The following is a 17,851-nucleotide window of genomic DNA, read 5'->3' as shown; positions in this document are numbered from 1 at the left end:
ATTGTATGTGCAGAGATTGCTTTCGTTGAAAATGTTGGTATTTGTACTTAAATTTTATTTAAAAAAATATTGTTTTATGTTATTTGGGTTCATTAAAGTTGATTAGCATCTCACTAAAAAACAGTTGACTTTTGATATGATAACCGAATAGGGGTTGAAAAGTTTCCACTTAAGAAAACAGATGATATGTTTTGTATATATATTTAAATTCTTTTATTTCAGTGGACGATCGAAAATCGAAGAAAACAACTCCAGAACCAATTACAAGAGCTGTTTGGATTACATGCTGGTTTTAAGCATTTAGAATTCAAACCACTGACATTTGTGAATGCCACAAACCCAGATGATCCAGAAATTGCTGAACTAAGACGACAGCTAATGAAAAGAGCCACTGAACATCCCAGATGGGGAGAGCCAATGCCAACAAGATGGATTCCACTTGAGTTACAATTGGCTCAGACATCAGCAGATGGGTTCAATATTATTTCCCTTGATGATTTACGGAAACTAAATTCCCAAAATGGGTCAATGGAGTTATCAGAGAAACAGATCGAAACGTTTCTGAAGGTTCAACATTCGCTTGGGAAACTTTTGTACTTTGATGTAGAATACCTCCGCGATTTTATTATCATATCACCGCCATACCTAGTTGAGGTCCTTCGATCCATAGTGACAGAGCAGCAGTTCTGGCCTGAAGGGGAAAGGTTTTCAAAAATTTTGACAAACCTCCAAGAATATGGAATGATTGACAAGGACGATATTTACTATCTTTGGGGACAAGACAATTTCAAGCATATTCTACAATTCAAGACATATATGCTTGAAATCCTTGTACATCTTGATATCATCACTGCTCCTAGAACCAGTTTTGAAGACGCAATCAGTCCAATTCAAAATGTTTCTCGCTTCCTTCTCCCCTGCATGATAACCAAAGGAAACGACACAAATTTCCTTGAAAGATTTCGGCAAACGAATTATTCTATCGTAATTGCTTATACATTTGTCGGAAAGGTAATACCGCCAGCATTGTATTATCGCTTTCTGAGTTCCTTGATCACATCGTGGGATATAAAGAATTATAAAGAAAAAAACAGGGACAACAGAATGTTGTTCAGTGATCTTGCTGTTGTCACGGTTGATGCGTTTCATGATGTTGCAGTCCAAGTGGACGCAAATAGAGTAATTGTGTCACTTATCCATGCATCAAAGAAAGAAAATATTATTCCAACCCTCGCATCTTCTGTTCAAGAATGCCTTACAGCAGCAATCCTAAGAATCTCCGAATTCTACTCAAAGCTGTCAGAAGACGTGACATCAGCGGATTGCAGTTCAGACATGCCGTTTAATATTGAATTTGGTGTGTTTTGTCAATCAGATATATGTTTCTTTAACCACAAGGACATGCCTTTATCAGGCGATGAACCACGTTGGCATTGTTCTAAACACAAAGAGCTACATAAGACCAAATTCCTAACTACTTGGTTCTCAGAAAAGGTAAAATATTTTTAAGGGTTATGGGCTGGACATTTATTTGTTCGACATGTTTATGTTTGAACAAAAAAAGTGATAACTACAAACTATACGCTAAAAAAAAGCAAAATCACAAAAATACTGAAATCAAAAGCAAATTCAAAACAAATGCAAAACTAAATGATAAAACTCATCAAACGAATGGACAACAACTATCATATTCCTGTCTTGGTACAGGCATTTTCAAATGTAGAAAATGGTGGATTGAACCTGGTTTTATAGCGCTAAACCTCTCTAAAGTATATATATATATATATATATATATATATATAAGTCTGAAAATTACACCAAATACGTATATATATATTACGGATTACAAATGTGTCGAGGTTTCTGATTGGATAACAACACAGAGATGTCAGTATATATTCAGGAAACTGCCGGGGTATATACGACGTTTTTATCGCCAATTGGAACCTCAAAAACGTCATCATAACACCGGTTACTATGTGACGTAGTCATAAGCTATCAGACTGTCAGAGGTTCACAGAGGGAAAATAATGACGTCCTTCAGTCAATAATACATTTTTGATACAAAATCACGCAATTAACACTTTTAATACTTTAATTTGATGTTAAAAGTGTTATTATAAATTATTACATACACGATAAAATTATGTTCACAGCAAATTAGAAAATCCTTCACGTATGCCGAACATATCAGGTTGGGTTTTTCAATATATATGTGTTGTCAACAAATACCTGCACTGGAAAATAACATTAAGTCAGGGGTAATCCGTAATATATGTGTAATTCAGGTCTCAGAAAGGGTATATACTGTGACATTCCCGGCTTAGGGCTTATATCCCCTTCGCCTTCGGCTCAGGGGATATAAACTCTAAGCCGGGAATGTCACAGTATATACCCTGTCTGAGACCTGAATAACATATAATATATATATATATATATATATATGATCCTTAACGATAGATATTTAGCTAATCTATAATCAATGCAATCTTCATGGCGTATATATCATGATTGTGTTACAACTCTACTGACAAGGAAAGATATTATTAGAACACCGAAACCTGAATTATCGGTTCAGTTTATGGGAACGAGTGGTCAAGATCGATGGAAATAGTGCAGGCAGTTTTTTTCTCGATATCCTAAAAGCATGTGTTCAAATCCCAGCGAGGGAAAAAAAAGATGTTAGATGTGTGTTGTTCCCTCAGCGGGATATGAACCCTTGTGTCTTTGACATCGTGTCATCAGCGCCTGCATCTTATCAAGTCTCATAGAACAGTTGACCACCTCGGTTACATACAAAATATATATCTTCGGTGGTCGATGTAGGGCATTTCCTCGTCAGTTTCATCTAGAGTTGTAACGCAGTACATGGTGTCAAGTGCCAAGTAGATGTTATCTTTCAGGTCAGCTATCGTGTGTTACAACCTTAAAGATTCTCCCAGATTTTGCAAATCGTTTGCATACACCTTTGTTGAACTTTAACTGAAAATTGATAAAATAATGTATTTATCTCTTTTATTATCTGAAATATCGCAGATTGATTTCATTTAATATGTGTGAATATTTGTATGGAAAGCACAACAAGTCCTTATAAAATTTGTCCAGAAATCGCTATATCTCTTTAAAAATAACTATGTATTGTTGACACATAAATTTCTGTATTTTTATAATATAAAAAATGCGTATGGTCACCGATTTCATGTTTTATCTTATAATCAATTTGTTACCTTGTTGGTAGTTAAAAACGTAAAAAATCAACGTTATACAGCCTGCAACTAGATGACGTTACTAGTATTTTGTAGTTTTGTTGGATTTTTTTTCACACAACTCACAACTTTCAGTGATGGATACCATTAAGACGAAGTTGGTGACCCTATCTTTATTTTACAGCATTATAACAGAAATATTTCAAGATTGAAAATATGTGAATAGGTCGGGAAAACTCGCAGAAATATATGATAAGGTTAAAAAAGTTCTCATAACTTCTTCGTCTGACATCTTTCCTGGTGTTCACGGGTGTTTTTAATAACCAATTTTTCTGTTGTGATACTATGATATTCCATTTTTACATAACAGACTATTACACACCATATGAATTCCCAAACATATGCCTACGTAATATTTGAAACGGTATACATTTTTAAAATCTAAATTATACGAAACGGTTTGGGTAACAGAACCACAGCGGCACCCCTATCAATTTTGTATTGAAGAATCCCCCCAATACCCCACCCCCACAACCCAACCCCCGAGGATATTTACATACAAACATAATGTTTTAAAATTACATGGTTATCAATCTATATATATATATAAAAGCAGGCACAGTAACAAAACAGCGATATAACATCTATGAACCATCTAATTGTAAATCGGCAATAGTATTTGTATTATTACAATGTACATTTTGAACGTGCAAGATGCAATATGTTGGCGAACAGAATCTTAATTCAACAAAAGACTTAATGATTACCGGTCATTTTATACTGAGGTAAAATAACTCAACGTCACACTACCACATAGGTCCTGTTTATAATTTACATAGCCGTGAAGGATGAAAACAAGAACAATGATGCTAATAATTTATTTTCTACTTACCTGAATTTTGTGGATTTTTTATGAATATACGAATCTGTACACGACTTGATTTATATAAGATGTCCATTCCTACTGAGGGACAACTAATTTTGTAAAATAAAATCAGATATAAACTGATTTGCAAAACGTTTCCAACTCTATTGCATATATATATATGTATTAAAAACATTTAAATTCGCAAGCTACATTTCACATCAAATAATAACAGTTCGTTAAAATATTGTCACTAGCGCTTTCATGCCTTCTTGTAATCTTCAGGCGACGTTTTAACAATGTTATATACATATTGACTAAAATAATGAAACTGGTGTAAGAGGTAAAGATTCTATGGTTGACTCTTATTTTTATTGTCGTGGTTTAACTCTCTATTTTCTACTGTTATTGATATGAATATTTTACCCAGGAGCCATGTGATGTTTGTGAAAGCTCTTGCAAGGGTATGTACATCGTTTATGATTTAAATCAAATAAATTACGTGTATATACTTGCGTCTTATGTTATTTTCTTAAATGCTCTTTTTAACTTGCATGAGCACATTACATAGCTTTAAAAAATAGTGGTAAACATTCAAATGCATTTTTCAATTGCAAAAAAAAATACACTTTGCATACATATTTAAGAATGTATTTATGTACTGAACATGTTGAGATGTTGATTAATTTTAATCTAGATAAAGACGATATTCGAATATTTGCATAAAGTGTAGTGTAACATTGAAACATTATCTAGAAATATAAATCTTTCAAAAATAAATGAATTTCAATATTACAAAAGATAGTCGAATACTTCATGTCTTATATAAAAATTCATTTACAACATAACAGAAAATTTTGAAAATATCTTTTAATTGTATCTATGAGGTTTATTTTTATCAAGACGTGACTTATATGACAATATACTACAAAAACATCTGATGATGTTTTAGGTCTTGGCACATTAGAACGTGACCTGCATCCTTTACAGCATCATATAAGTAGACTAGCAACACAACTTTCTATGGATGATTGCCGCGAGATCTTTGTTATGCTAGGATCCAGCGCACTAGAATGGGGTGATATAGAGTACCAATTCCAACACCAACTTCCAAATGACATTAAATTTACAGCTTTGTGGTCTACTACGAGAAAGCAACAAGATTTTACTTTTGACAGTCTGCAAAAAGTCCTGGAAGAAAGAGGTCTTAGTAAACATTTACTTTGTCAGGTAAATAATAAAATGAAATCACGGTTTGCAGTTTGATGAAATTGACAGTTTCAAAAGAAATACAAACGCTTTAAAAGTACATAACAATAACCAAAGCAATATATAACAAGATAAAAGGAAAATAAACAATGAAATAAATAGTGTTGTAAATAAACGACTCTTTACGTTCGCCAGTCTTGTAAAGATATTTATAGTATCCGGGTAACAATCGGCGTAAAAATAATAGTCAATATTAAAATAATTATTAGATCGCGTTGGTAATTTCATGTTATAAGAGATTCAGCACTAAACTGTATGTGCAAGTAATATTAATACCGATCAGTCTCTTTAGTGGTCTCAGTGTTGCGTACTTCTCTCGTGTATTGGGGTTTATGTGTAAATATGGTTGTATAGCCAAACTTCTCACTTGAATGAAAGTCTCTTTGCAAACAATTTGTGAACATTTTTTTTTCTCAAAAAGCTGATCATTTGTATAGAAGAAACATAATCTTGGTCTTTAAAGTCTTTTGTGGACTTTATGTTTTTCGCACATTATATTTGAACTATTATAGATGCACAGATCCTGTAAAAAAAAAGACAAAAATATAACAACACTGCTACATGACTGATAACTAAATTTACAAAAACAAAAAAAGCAAGATTTAAAAAAAAATGAAAAGGCTGTATCATTTATTGGCTACTTAAAAAAACATATTGCAATAAACAGACGATGTTTGTCTCATTTTTGAATTTTCATAAAAAATGCAAACTACAATACATAAAACGCGAAAAGACTGTTACATATATTGACTACTTATAGGACTTGTTGCCTTCATAAGACGATTTTGACACATTGCAATGTTGGTTCTTTCATAGACATACCAAAACAATAAACTGCAAATTAATGTGTGAATATTTTTATTATTTTAATTTGACATGCTTTAATCGAATAGCGGTTCAGCTTCCTTGGAGCCTATAGTTTATATGAAATAACCTAATCGCATTTTTTAATTTTGCAATGATTCGCTCTAATCACGTGTTAAATTGGATGCGCATAGAACCGGGGTTTTAAATCAGAGGCTGTTTAACGACAGACGAGCAATCCAGGGTCAAATAATAACTAAGTAATGAAACATCTGAATTATCTGACAGTGTATGGATGTGTTCAGCGGTATACTACTGTACCTGTATTTAGTCGATAAATTGTTAGCTTAAATTTTCTTATACTAAATTTTCTTGACATTAATCTTATTTGCGCTACTTATTTTACCAGTATTCTTGCCGTATTGAATGTTAATCAAATCGCACGTATATTTCAGGTGTTTAGAGATGCCATCAAACATAAATCAGGTAAGACTACTAAACAATTACGAAAAACAAATTTGATGGACAGCAACAAACGACAACCACTGAATCATAAACGCCTAGCTTGGGACCTGTACATATAGTGCCGAGGTTAAATTACAACATAAGAACAAACTATATACAACAATAAAAGACAAACAAATACTAGTATATATATGTTAAACATAAAAAACGACAACTACTCAATTACAGGCTCCTTGTATGTATATACAGAATGTTACGGGATAAACATGATTGCTGGCGCGCGATCAACTCTGGCCCTAAACTGTAACAATGGTGGAACAACATCCAATAAACATAAACTATTATGTTCAAAAGACCTTAACCCAGTAGATCAATACAAAGCACAAAAACAACTAATAAAACAAAAAGACACAGCGAGTATAGTCCAAATAATTATGACGTCTTGAAAGGTTATTATATTTTTTTTCTTTGACGCCTTACTTCGAAGTACTGAAAGCCATTTCAAGGCCAATAACATCAAATAAAACATTATGAGGGTCATTTTCAAAAAATGTCGAATTTTCAGTACACCCATGCTAAAATTCTTATTTCTAATGGAAATTTCAGTTGTAATGGTTTAAATGAAAGCTTGTCGGATTTGTGATTCAGAGCATTAAGAATAAACACATCATACATCTATTTTTATAAGACTAAACTGCATTTAAGTCCGATTTTGGGGGTATTTGTGTACGTACACACACCATACATCTATTTTGATAAGATTAAACTGCATTTAAGTCCGATTTTGGGGGTATTTGTGTGTGTGCAGTGTCATTTTCTGATCGCCTTGATATCTGCAAAGGGGACTTTTTAAGAACGTTTATTATTACTCTAGCGAAAACTTGTAGCTTCTTTATCATTGCATGTAACGTATTATCTACAAACTAAATTCAATCAGCGTACGGGAGGTTCGTGTCTATCCTGTTACCGCTACTTAAATCAGCCGTTAAATTATTCTCCCTATGACTATTGAATCAGTCAGTGTTGATTTCAAAAGTACAAAGTAACCTTAACATTTAAAACGCCTCGTTTCTTGAACGACAGTGTAGAGAACAGAAATTTCAATACATTTAGTGAAAAAAATAGAGTGTACTTTTTTTCATGTCTATGCTGTTACCAACAATTCTGATTAATTACATCAACAGTATGCTTGTAAAAAGTGCATTAAAGTGTTTGAAACCAAATTCACAATAGAAAACCATAATCACTTCACCAAAGGGAGTAGTTATTTCACAACAGCAATCAAAAACAAAGAAATTTGTCTATCCTGTTATGTCTATCCTGTTACTATGGTTGCTATGGTTACAGTAACAGTATAGACAATTGTAGACAAAAACGTCTTTAATTTTTTTATCTTAACATATAGGTGCAAAAGGAATGAAATATTTCGTTTTTTGAACTCATCTTAAGGTTATATAATGTCTTAATCTTCCCAATTAAGCATTTACAGGTGCAATACTGATACCGGTAACAGGATAGACAAAAAGGTAACAGGATAGACTTTCATATAGTGATATATCATGTTATCAATGATATAAAGAGAAAAGTAAACTAACTTATGAGGGATTAACTTGATGTTGGGTTTGTTTGAAAGGGTTAAAAAATGCCGAATAATATAAATTGCTATCTTAGATTTGCATTACTGGTGATAATTTTTACAACCTTTGAAAACCAATTTTTAGGGGCATTTTTCAGTACAACCTGAAAAATTGGCAAATAATCTATTATTTTACAAAATGAATATATATAGAAGTTTATTCTCTTGAAAACCATTTAATTGGCTACGTAAAACAAGCTTAACATTTTATCTAAACCTTTTCTTAATAACCCAAAATTTCTTTTAAAAATGGTAACAGGATAGACAAAATATTGTACCACCAATCAAAAAAAGTTTCAAAATATTCTTGTATGACATCATTAAGATTGCATCTTTTAAAATGTTGTTCTTAAAGTACTGTTTGTTTTGATTTGCTTATGTAAAGGGTTGTTTGAATAAGTAACTTTTAATAAATTTTTCAATTTCAAGATTCGACGTTTTTTTAAAATGACCCATGTGTCAAAGAATAAAATATCAATGTTGTACACATCCTACAAATTCAATATATAATGGGTCAAGTGTAAAGACGTCAATTTCAATCAGAGATCTACATGACCTTGCATTCTGCAGTGTCAATGTGTTATAAGTATCGACAGAATGTAGGACCGTGAATAATCCTAGTTGCATAGAATTTCTATTTAGAAGGTTTTAAATTATTGAATGGATATGAAGTAAGCAGCCGGTTCGTTATTCGATATTCGATACTCAATTTTATTTGAAAACCATAATTTTTTAAAATATATAATATTTGATAACATTAAAAGCATGATTTTCATAGTTCAAAGAAGCGAAAAGTTACGTAGGAAACCGTTTTATGGCCCCATCAAGTTGTCTTAAACTCTCGTTGTCCTCGAATATAAACCCTTATCAATGCTTATGTAAGACTAAGTTCAGTTGCATATTTGTCTTTAATATATATAGTTTTTATCAATAAAACGACATTAAAAAATGATATTTTATATCTTATTTCTTAAAACAAAAACAAAGACTCTTGAAACATTTCGAAAACTAAATAGAAACTAGATTTGTAATTGCTAGCAATAACGGATGGCACCCTCGTCCCCCCATTACCAGGCGAGCGGCAGCCATTTTGAAAATTTCAAAGTCAAAGAGTGCATCTACACATGCAAGTCATCATTTTTGTAAAATTTCATTAAGTTTGGAGCATTTTGAAATTTTGGACAATTTTGCTGTTTCCATGGTTACGGCAGCCATTTTGGAAATTCCAACTTCAAAATGCAACTCTACACATGTCAGTTACTATTCCTGTAAAGTTTCATCCAGTTTGCAGCATTTTGATTTTTTTGGGAAATTTTGAACATTTGTCCTGCAACCATGGTTACAGTAGATAATTCCAAAATTCTAAAAGCAGAAATCTTATTGCCACATGTCATGTTATATATCAATGCAGTTTCATTTACTTTGTTGCATTACTCTCTGAGAAAATGCAGATTTTATGCATTTTTCCATAGGGTCAATGCAAAACTTGGCCCAAGTTTCCATGACAATGGCGTCCATTTTGGATTATCAAAATATTGTTTTGACATCTTAGCGTACCGGGTAACATTTTTATAAAGTTTCATCCAGCTGAGTGTTATAACGAAAGAGTTAGAATTTTTGATATTTTAGCTGTTTCCATGGTAACGGCAGCCATTTTGAAAATTCCAAAGTCAAATTGGAAATCAGCACATGTCAGTTACCATTCCTGTGGAGTTTCTTCCAGTTTGGAACACTTTGATTTTTTTCGCATTTTTGCTGTTTCCATGGAAACGGCGGCCATCTTTTACCATTCCATACCAAGGTGCACAACTTTACATGGGGGTCCTCATTATAGTTAAGTTCCATCAACATTGGTCCATAGGATTCCGAGAAACACGACGGACAAAATGTGTGGAAGAAGAATAAGAAAAACTAGATTTGTAATTGCTAGCAATAACGGATGGCACCCTCGTCCCCCCATTGCCAGGCGAGCGGCAGCCATTTTGAAAATTTGAAAGTCAAAGAGTGCATCTACACATGCAAGTCATCATTTTTGTAAAATTTCATTAAGTTTGGAGCATTTTGAAATTTTGGACAATTTTGCTGTTTCCATGGTTACGGCAGCCATTTTGGAAATTCCAACTTCAAAATGCAACTCCGCACATGTCAGTTACTATTCCTGTTAAGTTTCATCCAGTTTGCAGCATTTTGATTTTTTTGGAAATTTTGAACATTTGTGCTGCAACCATGGTTACAGTAGATAATTCCAAAATTCTAAAAGCGTACATCTCTTTGCCACATGTCATGTTATATATCAATACAGTTTCATTTACTTTGGTGCACTACTCTCTGAGAAAATGCTGATTTTATGCATTTTTCCATAGGGTCAATGCAAAACTTGGCCCCAGTTTCCATGACAACGGCGGCCATTTTGAACTATCCAAATATTGTCTTGACATCTTGGCATACTGGAGAATATTTTCATAAAGTTTCATCCAGTTGGATGTTATAACGAAAGAGTTAGAATTTTTGATATTTGAGCTGTTTCCATGGTAACGGCAGCCATTTTGAAAATTCCAAAGTCAAACTGCAAATCAGCACATGCCAGTTAACATTCCTGTGGAGTTTCTTCAAGTTTGGACCACTTTGATTTTTTTCGCATTTGTGCTGTTTCCATGGAAACGGCGGCCATCTTTTACCATTCCATAGCAAGGTGCACAACTTCAAGTGGGGTTCTTCATTATAGTTGAGTTCCATAAACATTGGTAGGTTCAATTCTGAGAACTCGCGCGGACAAAATGTGTGGAAGAAAAATAAAAATAACAAGTAATCCTGTGTTAGGATGCTAACACAAAAGTCACCAAAACGGACCCCACATCATTGTTCTGCGGTATCATTGATGCCAAATAAGGTGTGTGTAAAGTTTTAATCAATAAGAAGATTTTTTTTGGACATTTTTGCTGTTTCCATGGTAACGTCGGCCATTTTGAAAATTCCAAACTCAAAAGTAAAGTCTACATAAGTTAGGCAACATTTGTTAAAAGTTTCATTAAATTTGAAGCATTTTGAATTTTTTCATATTTTTCCTGTTTCCATGGTAACGGCGGCCATTTTGAAAATTCCAAACTCAAAAATCAATTCTACACAAGTTAGTCAACATTAGTTTTAAGTTTCATTAAATATGAAGCATTTTGACGTTTTTCTTATTTTTGCTGTTTCCATGGTTACGGCGGCCATTTTGAAAATTCCAAAGTGTCACTTCCGCTGCAAATTGTAAACTCCATAATTATATACCATCATATACCATGAAATGTCTCTAGAACAAATTTAACATTGATGTTCTAGAATATTCCATGAAAATTCACCCCCCTTAAATTATGCCATGGAGACCCCCTACTGAAATAAAATTAGTGCCAAGTTGAAGCAGACATATGTCTCTAAATATTCATAAGAGAATATATAATTCCATCTACTCTACATACAGCAGAAAATTTAGGAAATGTAAAAAAAATTTGACCCCACCCATCTTTGAGCCCCCCTAATTATGCCAAGATGACACCCTGGTATCATGGACATTGGGTTCTGCACCCCCCATGATGCAGACCCTTACCCAGAAAAAATATAAAATTTCCATCCTCTACTCCTTCCAAGAAAATGGTAGGACCGTTTAAGGGGTTAGAAAAAGAAAAATAAGAATAATAATAATAATAAGAAACCGAACAAAAACATAAAGTCCCCAAAACTCCGTTTTGGTGACTTAACTAGATTTGTAATTGCTAGCAATAACGGATGGCACCCTCGTCCCCCATTGCCAGGCGAGCGGCATCTATTTTGAAATTTTCAAAATTCAAGAGCGCATCTACAGATGTCTATCAACATTGTTGTAAAATTTTCATCAATTTTGGAGCATTTGAAATTTTACAAATTTTTGAATTTTGTGTTGTTTCCATGGAAACGGCGGCCATTTTGGAAATTCCAAAGTCGAATAGCAACTCTTGATGTGCCACTTAACATGTCTGTCAATTTTCAGAAAGTTTGGAGTAATTTGAAATTTTTGGACATTTCTGCTGTTTCCATGGTAACGGTGACCATTTCCAAAATTCCAAAAACACCTACCACATTGGCACATAATAAGGAACATACCATTAAAGTTTTAATAGTTGGATATACCATATTAAGAGTTTAAATACTACTTTAAGATTTTCCCCATAGGGTTTAATGCTAAACATATTTAGTTTCCATGGCAATATAGTAGTTCCAAAGATTCCCAAAATCATCTCAAACCTGTATATGGTGGACACCAACAATATATAAAAATTTGATGATTTTCAGTTCAGGAATATTCAAATTATTCACCAAAAACCAAAAAAATATTTTTTACATTTGTTCTGTTTCCATGGTAACGGCGGCCATCATGTACATTCCAAAGTCTGCTGCACAACTTCACATGGTGTTCCACATTATGGTATAATTCCATCAACATTGGTCCAGTCAATTCCGAGAAATAGCGTGGACAAAAAGTGTGGAAGAATAAAAATAATAAGAAAAAAAGAAACGTAGAATAACAATATGTCACCCCAACTCCGTTGAGGGTGCCATAACTAGATTTGTAATTGCTAGCAATAACGGATGGCACCCTTGTCCCCCCATTGCCAGGCGAGCGGCAGCCATTTTGAAAATTTCAAAGTCAAAGAGTGCATCTACACATGCAAGTCATCATTTTTGTAAAATTTCATTAAGTTTGGAGCATTTTCAAATTTTGGACAATTTTGCTGTTTCCATGGTTACGGCAGCCATTTTGGAAATTCCAACTTCAAAATGCAACTCCGCACATGCCAATTACTATTTCTGTAAAGTTTCATCCAGTTTGCAGCATTTTGATTTTTTTGGAAATTTTGAACATTTGTGCTGCAACCATGGTTACAGTAGATAATTCCAAAATTCTAAAAGCGTACATCTCTTTGCCACATGTCATGTTATATGTCAATAGAGTTTCATTTACTTTGGTGCACTACTCTCTGAAAAAATGCTGATTTTATACATTTTTCCATAGGATCAATGCAAAACTTGGCCCCAGTTTCCATGACAACGGCGGCCATTTTGAACTATCCAAATATTGTCTTGACATCTTGACATACTGGAGAACATTTTCATAAAGTTTCATCCAGTTGGGTCTTATAATGAAAGAGTTAGAATTTTTGATATTTTAGCTGTTTCCATGGTAACGGCAGCCATTTTGAAAATTCCAAAGTCAAACTGGAAATCAGCACATGCCAGTTAACATTCCTGTGGAGTTTCTTCCAGTTTGGACCACTTTCATTTTTTTCGCATTTGTGCTGTTTCCATGGAAACGGCGGCCATGTTTTACCATTCCATAGCAAGGTGCACAACTTCAAATGGGGGTCCTCATTATGTTATAGTTCCAACAATATTGGATCACTCAATTCTTAGAAACACGATGGACAAAATGTGTGGAAGAATAATAAAAATAACTAGATTTGTAATTGCTAGCAATAACGGATGGCACCCTTCCCCCATTGCCAGGGTAACGGCAGCCATTTTGAAAATTCCTCAAAGAGTGCATATTCACTTGCAAATTAACATTTTTTTGAAAGTTTCATAAATTTTGGAGCTTTTTGAAATTTTTGACATTTTTGCAGTTTCCATGGTAACGGCGGCCATTTTGAATATTCCGAAGTGAAACTGTAAATGAGCACATGCCAGTTCCCATTCCTGTGAAGTTTCTTCCACTTTGGAACACTTTGATTTTTTTTGCATTTTTGCTGTTTCCATGGTAACGGTGGCCATCTTGACCATTCCAAAGTCAGAGGGACAACTTCGCATGGTGGTCATCATTATACCATAGTTCCATCGACTTTGGTCCATTCTATTCTGAGAACGGCTCCGGACAAAAATAGTGGAAGAAAAATAATAATAAAAAATAGAATAAAAAGAAACGTAGAATAACAATATGTCACCCCAACTCCGTTGAGGGTGCCATAACTAGATTTGTAATTGCTAGCAATAACGGATGGCACCCTTCCCCCATTGCCAGGTGAGCGGCAGCCATTTTGAAAATTCCAAAGTCAAATAGTGCATGTACAGATGTCTAGTAACATTTTTGCAAAGTTTCATTAAGTTTGAAGCATTTTAAAATTTTGGATAATTTTGCTGTTTCCATGGTAACGGCGGCCATTTTGAAAATTCAAAACTCAAAAGTCAAGTCTACATAAGCTAGGCAACATTTGTTATAAGTTTCCTTAAATTTGAAGCATTTTGAAGTTTTTCATATTTTTGCTGTTTCCATGGTAACGGCGGCCATTTTGAATATTCCAAAGTCAAACCCCCGCTGCAATTTTTTGCCCTCCATAAACATATACCATTTAATGTCTAGAATAAATTTAACATTGATGTTCTGGAATGTTCTGTGAAAATTCAAAGTTTTGACCTTTTTGCATTGTTTCCAAGGTAACAACAGATATTTTGGAAATTCCAACGCCAAATTCCACATCTTCCAATGTTGCTCATCGTTACTGTGAAGTTTCCTGAAGTTTGGAGCATTTTGAGAATTTCGAAATTTTTGGTGTAGTTTCCGTGGCAACATAGTAGTTCCAATGATTGCCAAAATCATACCAAAACCAGCATATAGTGGGCACCTACATTGTATAAAAATATAATGATTCTAAGTCTAAGCATAACGTATTAATTCACCAAAACCAAAATCTAGATTTTTTCACAATTGTGCAGTTTCCATGGAAACGGCGGCCATATTTTACCATTCCATAGCAAGGTGCACAACTTCGCATAGGGGTCATCATTATAGTAGAGTTCCATCAACATTGGTCCATTGGATTCCAAGAACTCGCGCGGACAATATTTTGTTGCAAGAAAAAAAATAAAAACTAGATTTGTAATTGCTAGCAATAACGGATGGCACCCTCGTCCCCCCATTGCCAGGATAAAGGCAGCCATTTTGAAATTTCCAAAGTCAAAGAGCGTATCTACACATGGAAATTATGATTTTTGTAAAGTTTTATTAAGTTTGGAGCATTTTGAAATTTTTTGACATTTTAGTCATTTCCATGGTTACGGCGGCCATTTTGAAATTACTAACTCCAAAATGCAATTCTGCCCATGCCAGTTATCATTTATGTAAAATTTCATCTAGTTTGCAGCATTTTGAATTTTTTGAAATTTTTGATATTTCTACTGTTTCCATGGTTACAGTAGATAATTCCAAAATTCTAAAAGCAGGCATCTCATTGCCATATGTCATGTTATATATCAATACAGTTTCATTGATCTCTATGCAATATTCTTAAAGAAAATGCAGCTTTTATGTATTTGTCCATAGGCTCAATGTTAAACATTTGCCCTGTTTCCATGACAATGGCGGCCATTTTGGAATTTCTAAATATTGTCTTGACATCTAGGCATACCAAGGAACATTTCCATAAAGTTTCATCCAGCTAGGTCTTATAATGAAAGATTTAGAATTTTGAAAATTTTTCACGTTTTTGCAGTTTCCATGGAAACGGCGGCCATTTAAAAAAAATCCAGAGTCAGATGCACAACTTCACATGGGGGTCCTCATTATGTTATAGTTCCAACATTATTGGATCACTCAATTCTTAGAAACACGATGGACAAAATGTGTGGAAGAATAATAAAAATAAGAAAAAAAAGAAACGTAGAATAACAATACGTCACCCCAACTCCGTTGAGGGTGCCATAATAACAAGTAATCCTGTGTTAGGATGCTAACACAAAAGTCACCAAAACGGACCCCACATCATTGTTCTGCGGTATCATTGATGCCAAATAATGTGTGTGTAAAATTTAATTCAATATGAAGAATTAAATTTTTTTTGGACATTTTAGCTGTTTCCATGGCAACGGCGGCCATTTTGAAAATTTCAAACTCAAAATTAAAGTCTACACAAGTTAGGCAACATTTGTTATAAGTTTCATTAAATTTGAAGCATTTTGATTTTTTTAATATTTTTGCTGTTTCCATGGTAACGGCGGCCATTTTGAAAATTCCAAACTCAAAAGTCAATTCTACACAAGTTAGTCAACATTAGTTATAAGTTTCATTAAATTTGAAGCATTTTGAAGTTTTTAATATTTTTGCTGTTTCCATGGTAACGGCGGCCATTTTGAAAATTCCAAACTCAAAAGTCAATTCTACACAAGTTAGTCAACATTAGTTATAAGTTTCATTAAATTTGAAGCATTTTGAAGTTTTTCATATTTTTGCTGTTTCCATGGTAACGGCGGCCATTTTGAATATTCCACAGACAAAGTGCTGCTTCAAATTGTTCTCTCCATAATTATATACCATCATATACCACTAAATGTGTCTAGAATAAATTTAACTTTGATGTTCTGGAATGTTCCATGAAAATTCACCCCCCTAAAATTATGCCAGGAGACCCCCTACTGAAATAAAAAAAGTTCCATGTTGAAGCAGACATGTGTCTCTTAATATTCATAGAAGTAATCATTATTCCATCTACTCTACATACAGTAGGAAATTTAAGAAATGTAAAAAAAAATTGACCCCACCCATCTTTGAGCCCCCCTAATTATGCCAAGATGACACCCTGGTATCACGGACATTGGGTTCTGCAACCCCCATGATGCAGACCCATACCCAGAAAAAATATAAAGTTTCCATCCTCTACTGCTTCCCAAAAAATGGTAGGACAGTTTAAGGGGTCAGAAAGAGAAGAATAAGAATAATAATAATAAGAAACGATACAAAAACAATAAGTCCCCAAAACTCCGTTTTGGTGACTTAATAATAAGAAACTAGATTTGTAATTGCTAGCAATAACGGATGGCACCCTCGTCCCCCCATTGCCAGGCGAGCGGCAACCATTTTAGAGATTCCAAAGTCAAAGAGTGCATCTACACCTGCAAGTTATCATTTTTGCAAAATTTCACTAAGTTTGGAGCATTTTGAAATTTTGAACAATTTTGCTGTTTCCATGGTTACGGCGGCCATTTTGGAAATTCCAACTTCAAAATGCAACTCTACACATGTCAGTCACTATTCCTGTAAAGTTTCATCCAGTTTGCAGCACTTAATTTTTTTTGGAAATTTTGAACATTTGTGCTGCAACCATGGTTACAGTAGATAATTCCAAAATTATAAAAGCAGACATCGCATTGCCACATGTCATGTTTTATATCAATACAGTTTCAGTGACTTTGGTGCACTACTCTCTGAGAAAATGCTGATTTTATGCATTTTTCCATAGGGTCAATGCAAAACTTGGCCCCAGTTTCCATGACAACGGCGGCCATTTTGAACTATCTAAATATTGTCTTGACATCTTCGCATACTGGTGAACATTTTCATACAGTTTCATCCAGTTGGACCTTATAACGAAAGAGTTAGAATTTTTGATATTTTAGCTGTTTCCATGGTAACAGCAGCCATTTTGAAAATTCCAAATTCAAACTGGAAATCAGCACATGCCGGTTAACATTCCTGTGGAGTTTCTTCCAGTTTGGAGCACTTTGATTTTTTTCGTATTTTTGCTGTTTCCATGGAAACGGCGGCCATTTTTTACCATTCCATATCAAGGTGCACAACTTCACATGGGGGTTTTCATTATA

At 33.9% G+C, this 17,851-nt stretch overlaps 1 protein-coding gene across 1 annotated transcript in view; it reads left to right on the top strand.

Annotated features, from left to right (window-relative positions):
• LOC139484365 (uncharacterized) overlaps positions 1–17,851 on the top strand; it is a 115,315-nt gene that overhangs the window by 71,624 nt on the left and 25,840 nt on the right. The window contains exons 11-14 of the mRNA XM_071268102.1: positions 223–1,494; positions 4,502–4,535; positions 5,024–5,301; positions 6,600–6,630. Of these exons, the coding sequence (XP_071124203.1) occupies positions 223–1,494; positions 4,502–4,535; positions 5,024–5,301; positions 6,600–6,630 (1,615 nt within the window). The remainder of the gene's footprint in view (positions 1–222; positions 1,495–4,501; positions 4,536–5,023; positions 5,302–6,599; positions 6,631–17,851) is intronic.

This window comes from Mytilus edulis, chromosome 8 (genome assembly GCF_963676685.1).
Source record: "Mytilus edulis chromosome 8, xbMytEdul2.2, whole genome shotgun sequence".
Lineage (NCBI taxonomy): Eukaryota > Metazoa > Mollusca > Bivalvia > Mytilida > Mytilidae > Mytilus > Mytilus edulis.
Note: the sequence above shows the minus strand (reverse complement) of the source record. Positions and strands in the feature narration are given on the sequence as shown.